Raw genomic sequence first — 9684 nt, 5'->3', positions numbered from 1 at the left:
TTTTGACATGATATTGATATTTGTTTATTTTAAAAAGTTTTATTCATAATAAATCTAATTAACAACATGAGTTTAAAACTTGTTAATTCTCAACTGAGATTTAAATTTTCCAACAGAAATAACCCCAGCAATTTTGAAATGTCATCTAGGTGTGTCACTAAACAGTAAATTGTATATTTGCCAAGAATTCTGTGATTCAATGTCATTGAAAAGAAAAAAGTTGAAGAAATAAAATACTGTAGTTATTTTTTTAAAATGATAATTTAGCTGTTATAACAAGTGCCAAACAGGAGATTTGAATCATGATTCTCATTACAACCTTACTTTGGATATACAAAGCTCATATTTTCATTTACTCTTAACATAGTATAAATCGCTAATTTCTTCCTCTAAATTTCACTCATTGCTAACAACTTCCTATGTAAAATAAATATAACAAAATGATAGAACATATAAGATAAAATAACTCTTTAAGGCTTTCTTTTTCTCATTCTCGATGGTGGTGGCTATTTGGCTGGGAACTTATATCTCTTTTGAAAGCATGGAAAAGATCAATACCCAGAAAAACATTAAGCAAGTTCATTCCAACCATCCCAAATAAGGCAAGTGGCAACTCAATTCCCTTTCCAAACTTATGACGATCTCTGAGAAGCTTAGCAGTGATAAGAACATGAGATACAAACCTTGCTAAAATGAAAGCTACCCAATTAAGAACCCATTCTGCCCTCACAATTGTGCTGTTGGCATCACGGAGACCAGCCATACGTCGCACTTTCCTTACATGCAGAAATATGGAATGCAACTGTATCATCAGAAGAAATTTAACCTTCAGTTACATCAACTAGATTCAGTACGCATATTCACATTAGTATTCAAATTTTCGATAACATTATCAAAATTTTGGGATTTAGTTTTAATTTGAAGTCACCTTGATTTCTAACAGAATTTTGGTAGTAAGAGAATAAGATCCAAACAATGGTTCTCACGGGCTAGGCTTAATATTGAATTAACCAACAGTTTGTTGATACAAATTTGAAGCTTTTTTTCTGGGAAAAATTAAAAAAAGAAATTGGGAAGACCATTTTTCATGACTTGCTTGCATAGCAAAATAGATTGAAAATTAAAAGCAGTAAAGATAACAGGGAGGGATCCTGATCGCTCAAATTACACAAGGGTGCAAAAACAGATATCATCACTAAGCATAACAATGGCATGAATACCAGATTTTACTCAGATTGATATAACTGGAGCCAAAATTTATTAAATTTTGACAGTCTCTTCAGTGTAAATTTCAAGCATTTTACTAAAGCTAATACACAGATTTCAATCACATTTTAAACAAGTACAGCCTTCATTAACATAGACAGGTCAAACAAATGAATTAATGATAACCACAAAGCTATAAACCACTTGAAGACTATTCCTCTAATAGCATAAAAAGGCATCTTAAGACATATTTATCCTTTAAGAGTTCATCTCCTTGGGTGTGTTATCAAAATGTAATAAAATAAGAGGAAGAAGCACTAGCCTATACCTTAAGAGTCAGAAAACAATACAAGAAACCACCACACTTATATATTTTTAGTAACAATTAAATTTTGTTAAGGTTCTTTAATTTGTTTTAGTAAACACTTCATTTATGAGATTTGATTCTCACTCTTGAGTACAGCACACACATCTAGGGATTATAAGCATATAGTTATGCCTCAGGCAAAAAAACATTTATCCTATTACCAATTTACCATCATATTACATCAGAGGAGTAACCGGGGGTGGGGGGTTGGGGGAAAGAACATACCTCACAAATGAGAGTGAGAATAAGGTAATTGATAGTGACGTTTCGATATAAAGCAAGAGAGAAGCAAATGAGGAGTATCAGATGATGCAATAAAATGGCAGGGATCCAACCATTGTATAACCGGTAATGCAGCATATCCCATTGATCATATGCAAAGTAACCGCATGAGAAGCATAAAGCTGGATATGCCCATGGCCAAGTCCCCCGAAATAACTGTGAGTGCTCAAACATCCCATTTGATCCGTTTTTTAACCACTGATTAACCAAAATGAATACCACTGCACAGGAGGTAAACAAACATTTGAAATTACTAGCATAACTACTAATATTCAGAATGAAGGCATGTCAAAGACAACATGATTTACAGTCGAATATTTGAACATCTGACACTATAAGAATTGTAAACCAATGGATAAATTTCAGAAACAGTTAGAAGAGCCCAGCAATCAAAACAAGCATAGAAACTATAAAAAAAAAAAATTAAAATTAAAAAAATTAAAAAAAAAAGGCTTTTTATAGCTTTTTTCAAGAAAGCTTTTAAAATCCTAGACAAGAATATCAATGAGATTGAATTTTCATTAATAGATTGACCAAATTTTAGGTCTACAAACCCAGCAATACCAGTCAAAGTGATATATATGCATGTAGGACTTTATATAATATATAATCTATGTAGGTGTATACTTTGCAAACGCACACATATGGAACAGAAACCTGCAACCAACAACAGATAAAAAGACAAATAGTGAGAAATTATCTCTTGCATATGTATGTGATATTACAGCTAGCGCGATTACCTATCACAACTGTTGTAATTAGAAGAAATTCTGAAACATATCAAACAGCATCACCTATTTTACTGATCTCTGAATCAATTTTCTATTTTTACCCCAAGACCAATAACTATATTTTTGAAAGGCAAGACCACCTCCAGACTACAGAAGAGTCCAAAACATTAGTTTTAGATCAAGGTATCTATTACAGAAAAGTATTCAAATAAAGTCTTATATCTGATTCTTTGGAAACAAGGGACAACTCCCATGGTCAATGAAATTCTGGATAAACCCAACTTCACTGTTTTACATATTTAACGCCCCCATCATCTCATCTGAAGCTTAGATGAAGTTCAGTTGTCAACATATTAATAAGCTCCACAAAGCCTTGGCTCCAGCTACTTAATAATTGATCTAGAAAAGACTTATCAAGACCTGGCTCAGCCTTAGTGATATAAAAGTATCTTTAAGATTATCTCTTATCCAATGCTCACATAGATATATTCCATAATACTGATACAGTGCATCCATTACTTCCATTCTTTGCATAATCACAATCTCCTGCAGATGCTTCAAGATTGGAACACTCGAACTTGCTCAGACTAGCACTTCCATTTTTCAATGCAAACACCATTAATAATGATTCATCATTATTAAACCAAATAAGGCCAAAATTTTCTCATTTTATAAGTACTAAGAATAGTTATTAGTCTACAATGATGATTTAATGATGTAGGACACAATTTACTATTTAATTATTGTAATTTACTATTTAATTATTGTAATTTATTATTTTTGGTATTTTTATGTAAAAAAAACGTTATTTTAGGTTTAGGTGATTTATTTCCTTGTTTTTAGGTGCATTTAATGTTTTTTAGATCAAATTTGGTTCCTGTTATGGTTAGGTATCAATTAGGAGTTATTTTAGATTATATTTTCTTGTCTATCAAGTTTTAAGGAGCCCTTAAATAGGCTCCTGTAAACGTTTTTTTGATAGACTATTATCAATAAACACAGACGTTTTGTCAAATTATCTTCTGGTGGATTCCAGTTTTATTCTCTTTGTGGATTCAGGGAAACCCCTTGTGGATTCGAGGTTTACTACCAGGAACTAACAGTTTAGTTTCTGTTCCATTAAGAGAGTATCGTGTGTGCTTTCTCTAGGCTTCCGCGACATCAGTTGGTATCAGAGCCTTAACTTTCTTGGTCTGATTGCTAACCGGCGAGACGGTAACCACCACTACAACAACGACGAATAACTTAGCAAGTATTACGTGACGTACAACAAGCACTCACAAATATCTATACTAGGATGGCGCCGTTGAAGAATGGAAAAAATAGGGATAACTGCAGCGGAGACATAACTCACGGGCAACCTATTGGTAAGCAAATTTCATATAGATCTTACAAGAGAATTGCAAGTCTTAATGGTTATTTTTTAAAAGAAGATTTTCTTAATTGGTTACTTGATCTAGAGGATTTATTTGACTATGAGAATATTTGTTATGAGAGAAAAGTTGGACTTGCTTTGTATAAACTTAGTAAGTATGCCTTATGTTGGTGGAAACGAGTACAATCTGATAGAATCCGACAAGGTAAAGACAAAATTCGATCATGGCCAAGGATGAAAAAGATGCTTGCTATCAAATTTTATCCTTTGGATTGTGAAGAAATCTTGTCGTATACAATACAAGATTATTATTGGCCAAGAAGTTCATACTTGAATTATTTTGAAGAGCCAAATATTCTATTGTTAAAGGAAGAATTACATGTTAAGGAAAATATCATTCTTGAAGAAAATATAGAGATTTCTGAGGAAATTAATGAAGGCCTTGTTATAAAAAAATAACCTGAAATCAAGATTGTGGAGGAGATTAATGAAGACCCCATTATAGAGAAAGATCTTGAAGTTGAGATAGTAGAGACCATTAAAGAAGAAATTATAGAGGAAGTTGTCAACGATTTCGATGAAATCAAGTTAGATGATTGCAACATTCAAACTCCTATTATTTTATTGGAAGACACCGAAACAAAGTTTATTGATTTTATTGGGGTAGAAAGATTTGATTTGATCATTGACTCTTATTTGGTGAATATTGTCAATTACATGAAGATCAAGGGAGTAGAAGTTCAAGTTGCCCAATTAATGACTTTCAAGTTTGGCAAGAAGACAAAGAAGATGAAGTATTCAAAGTATTTGTTCTCTTGGCATGGGAGATTTCAGATTTCAAAGATGAACTCGAGGACGAGTTTGTTTCAAGTGGAGGGGTCTGATGTAGGACACAATTTACTATTTAATTATTGTAATTTATTATTTTTGGTATTTTTATGTAAAAAAAACGTTATTTTAGGTTTAGGTAATTTATTTCCTTATTTTTAGGTGCATTTAATGTTTTTTTAGGTCAAATTTGGTTTCTATTATGGTTAGGTATCAATTAGTAGTTATTTTAGATTATATTTTCTTGTCTGTCAAGTTTTAAGGAGCCCTTAAATAGGCTGTTCCATTAAGAGAGTATCGTGTGTGTTTTCTGATACCAACTGATGTCGCGGAAGTCTAGAGAAAGCACACACAATACTCTCTTAATGGAATAGAAACTAAATTGTTAGTTCCTGGTAGTAAACCTCAAATCCACAAGGGGTTTCCCTGAATCCATAAGGAGAATAAAACTGGAATCCACCAGAAGATACTTAGGAGCCTATTTAAGGGCTCCTTAAAACTTGACAGACAAGAAAATATAATCTAAAATAACTCCTAATTGATACCTAACTATAACAGGAACCAAATTTGACCTAAAAAACATTAAATGCACCTAAAAATAAGGAAATAAATAACCTAAACCTAAAATAACGTTTTTTTTACATAAAAATACCAAAAATAATAAATTACAATAATTAAATAGTAAATTGTGTCCTACATCATTTAAGATTTAGAGATTGAAAGGGAGTAGTGACTTCCTTGTGTTCATTATATATGTCCATTAAGTAGTCTTTTTTAAATAAAATATAATTATATATATATATATATATATATTACTTTTGTTCAGGACGTTTAGTTCTAAATCTCTAACTCTTAAATCATCATTGGAGCCTTTTACACACCACATACTCTTTCCATGGGAAAGATTATGCACATGTACCTTGTAAATTGTAAAAAAACAAAAACAAACATTAAAATCACCACTCCCTTTCAATCTCTAACTAATTCTATCAAAACCCTCTCTCGTAGGGATATTTGAATAAAGAATATTTAGAAAGTAGTATACTGATTACTGACTTCCAACTCCTCCAACTTCACAGTTCCTCATCTGTCTATCTAATCAACACAGAATCAATTGATGCTTCTCTAGCTATAGAGCATGCATACAAGTCACAAAACAACATCTTCAAAGGATGATCCCCACACCAGATGTCATGTCAAACCCGAACTCAGTGACTAAATGCAGGGAGCACAACCAGAATTATTTTGAAATTTATTATTTCAGATTTTCACTTATCTTATGGGATTGGAATTATTTATTTATTCTTTATTTTTTTTGGATTTGAATAGGGATCCAATTTATTTATTTTTTTCAGATAGGATACATTTTTAGATTATCTTTAGTTGAGACTTGAGAGTTTTATGGGACATTATCTTTTATTCCCTGATACTACTCTATAAAAAGGCTCCAAGTGGTGTTTTTACAGTCAGACTATTATAGAATAAAAATTCCTTTGTGGAAAATGTATTTATCTACTTGGCGGTGATTTCAAGCAACCCTTAGGTGGTGAATTTTGGTTTTCAGGCTTCTTGAGGTGATGAAGCCTAGGCTGTCTTGCATCAGTGACCATCTCCTACATCAACTTGCACATAATGTAAAAGTTTGTCCCACCCAATCCTAATGTATTTCAATAGGCCACAACCGTGAGTCCAAATAGGTTTCAAAATCCATCAACCCCATTCCATACAGTACTTCACATTTATCGCACATAACCATAAATGTGTATTACCATAACCGTTTTCCTAGACAGGGCTGGCTCAACCATTAGGCCACTTAGGCAATGGCCTAAGGCCCCCTCTATTAACCAATAGAACATAATAAAGGCTTTCTCGAATATAATTAAGTCCCTCTCACCTAGTAAAAAAATCAATATAGCCCCTAGAATGCATTGTCCCAAAAATTTTAATCAATAAAAATTATTTTTATAAAAATTATTCTCTCTTTGAATGTTGTGCATTCTCTTAAAATATTAGTCTATTTGCGGTAGTTAAGATTGTAAAATTTCTATCTCCCAAACAAAATTAAAATTAGAATAAATAGTTTTACAGACAAGTTCAGTAATAAATCCAAAGTCTCCTAATCCCAACTTTTCCTAGAGAGATTATCACTAAAAATAAAAGGAAAAAAAAAAAATTACACATTTTCTTTCCATCTTGATTCTTGAAGGAATCAAACCCCATCTTCTCCATGCTTACCTCACTGCTCACCATTTTGATTATCTTTTTTTGCTTTCTTTGCAGCTGCTCTCAATTGATGATTTTTTAACTTGTCTCCTATCATCTTCATTTCAGGTTGACATTTGTTTTACTCCCCCTTTTTTTTTTTTCTCTTCTTCTTGTTGTTTCCACCATTGCAAGGCTTTCTCCCTTTTGTTGGGTGAATGAAAGACTAAGTTTATTTCATGTAGACCATCTTAAATTTTTTTTTTTCTGAGTATGTGGTCCTTCTATACATTATTATGTGTACAGAAGAAAAAAAAAATCCCTTCTTTATTTAGTCTTTTAGCTTTGCCCTATTACACGTTTTATAAAAAAAATTAGTTATTTTTATTTTTTATTTATTTAACCAGCCTTCTAAGTTTCTCCCTATTTACACGTTCTGTGTTGATCTCTAAAGCAAAATCAGATTTCGCTTCTAGACCTATAGGAATCCTTATCCTATCTGTTACGTAAAATCTAAAAGATCCCTCTTATCAGTTATAACACCAAAAACTTAATTATTAATTTTATATACACTATCAAACAGAACACATCGCATACCGTGAAGCCAAGTCAACACATGACAAAACAAACGATAAAATGAAATAGGAAATTCGCAATAACTATATATCCCAGATTCATCACTAGTACTGAAATTTGCAACACTGAAAACAACAGCACAATAGCAATATACCCAAATGAAAAATAAGGAAGAAAACCCAGAAAGAAGAAATGGGAAACGAACCCGAGGAAGAGATGATGAAGGAGTGGAGGAGAGAGACGGAGGTGTTGACGAAGAGTGGGTCCTTAGAGAAGCGAAAGCGGATGACCCAGTTGGCCGTTTGAAAAAAGCAACACCCAGCGATGACACAAAGCAGCTCGTTTCGCTTGTTGAATACTATTTCGAACAAAAGAGATAGCAACCACAGCACCAGTGTCGCAAAGAAAAATGCCCCTGCAGCCTGGTTTTCATTTTGCACCATTCTCGCCATAACCCTCTCTCTCTCTCTCCTCTGTTTACTGGGCAAAATCGGCCGACACAGAATTTTTGGATAAAGTATATTACCAGCTCAACGTTGCTCTGGTGCCTCAAGTTTTCAACCCAATAAAAAATTGACGTGTAAAAAAAAAAAACCAGATCAGCATTCTTGTACTTCGTTCACACAAAGGGCAACTAACAAATTTACCCTCAAAATTTCCTAAACCATATTCACCTCTTTTTCTTTTTTAGAGGCCACAAATTTACCCTCAAAAAAAATTTCTAAAGCAAATAATATTTTCACAACAAAACATAAGTGACAGGTTTTTATAGTCTATCATTAGTGAATAAAAAAGTTATTTCAGTCGTAGGTTTTAATTATAACTAGGGTTATCCAAGGATTCGCTGGAACCAACCGACCCGCTGTCGTCGAGTAAGCCTGACCCATTGCCGACCAAACCAACTACTCCGGTGGTCAGCGACGAATTTCATTCTCCAAAATCCGAGCTGAGCTGGTTAGATATCGGATCTTCTCATCTCAAATCCGAGAAACTTGATCTAACCGACACATTTATTTTTCTGGCGATAAAGTGTAGATCCAACGTATTTTGGGAATTTTTTTGGGAAGATTTAGGCTAGATCCAAAAAGATTTCGCTAGATCTAGCCAAGATCTTGCCGAAAATGGCTAAGATTTTACTAGATCTGGCTAGATTTCTGCCATTTTTCAAAAAACTTTTGCCGAATTTATGCGTTTTCATATTTTCTTGGCCGGAATCTCGCCGTTTTCCAGATAATCAACTCTGATTGATCTGCCCGAAATCCGTGGAAGCTTCGACCTACCCGATCCGATCAACCACTCCGGTCAGCGACGGGTTGAAATATTGACCACCCGAGCTGGTCGGGTCGGTTCCAAGTTAGGCACAAACCTGACCCAGACCGACTCGTGAACAGGCCTAATTATAACCAATTAACAACTTACTACTTATGATTTGTTGTGAATGTAGCACTTCTCTTTTCTAAACCTTCCCCACACTAGTGTTACACTAGAAATGTTAAGTTCACAATATTTTCACAACAAATTTTAAGTGAAAGGTTGTTATTAGCAATTGTTGTTAAGGAAAAATGTAATTTTAGTAGTGGTTTCAAATTATGTTATAAAAATGTTGCGGATATAGCACTTTTAAATACAACACACACAAACCTTATATATATTTGGTCTAATGAGTAATGTTAAGTTCACAATATTTTCACAACAAATTTTAAGTGGAAGGTTGTTATTGGTTGTTATCGTTTAGCAAAAAAGTAATTTAAGTGATGGTTTCAAATTATGTTATAAAAATATTGTAGACATAGTATTTTATTTTTTATTTTTTATTTTTTTTTTATGGCTGGACATAGTACTTCTAAGTACAACACACACAAACCTTATATATATTTGGTCTAATGAGTAATGTTATATTTACAACATTTTCACAATAAATCATATATGACAAGTTATAACAAGTAATAATTTACCACTTATAATTGAGTAAGTCTAGCACCAAAACAATTTCCACTATTTTTGTCACGACTTGTCTATGTGGCAAGTTGTAAGTGTTGGAAATAAAATCGTGGGCCCATAATTTCACCACCATTCATGGGTTGCCATGTAACAAAGCTATAAAATTAGTTGCAGTA

At 33.0% G+C, this 9684-nt stretch overlaps 1 protein-coding gene across 1 annotated transcript; it reads right to left on the bottom strand.

Annotated features, from left to right (window-relative positions):
• Window positions 1-220: 220 nt before the first annotated feature.
• Window positions 221-8128, bottom strand: LOC126698202 (uncharacterized). The gene is made up of 3 exons (XM_050395249.1): window positions 7773-8128; window positions 1799-2076; window positions 221-802 (listed from the first exon to the last, which is right to left on the bottom strand). The coding sequence occupies exons 1-3, from the start codon at window positions 8017-8019 to the stop codon at window positions 488-490; spliced, it is 840 nt and encodes a 279-aa protein (XP_050251206.1). The 5' UTR covers window positions 8020-8128; the 3' UTR covers window positions 221-487.
• Between the last annotated feature and the right edge of the window lie 1556 nt (window positions 8129-9684).

The sequence above is a fragment of the Quercus robur genome, chromosome 9 (assembly GCF_932294415.1).
Source record: "Quercus robur chromosome 9, dhQueRobu3.1, whole genome shotgun sequence".
NCBI classification, from domain to species: Eukaryota; Viridiplantae; Streptophyta; class Magnoliopsida; order Fagales; family Fagaceae; genus Quercus; species Quercus robur.
The sequence above is the reverse complement of the archived record's forward strand: the minus strand, read 5'-3'. Positions and strand labels throughout refer to the sequence as shown.

Excerpts from the sequence above, each read along its gene's own strand:
- LOC126698202 (XM_050395249.1), bottom strand. The coding sequence starts at position 8,019 with ATGGCGAGAATGGTGCAAAATGAAAACCAGGCTGCAGGGGCATTTTTC. Across the intron at positions 2,077-7,772 it reads CTTCATCATCTCTTCCTCGG|TGGTATTCATTTTGGTTAAT; the intron begins GTTCGTTTCCCA and ends CCTCCTGTGCAG. Across the intron at positions 803-1,798 it reads TTCTCACTCTCATTTGTGAG|TTGCATTCCATATTTCTGCA; the intron begins GTATGTTCTTTC and ends CTGATGATACAG.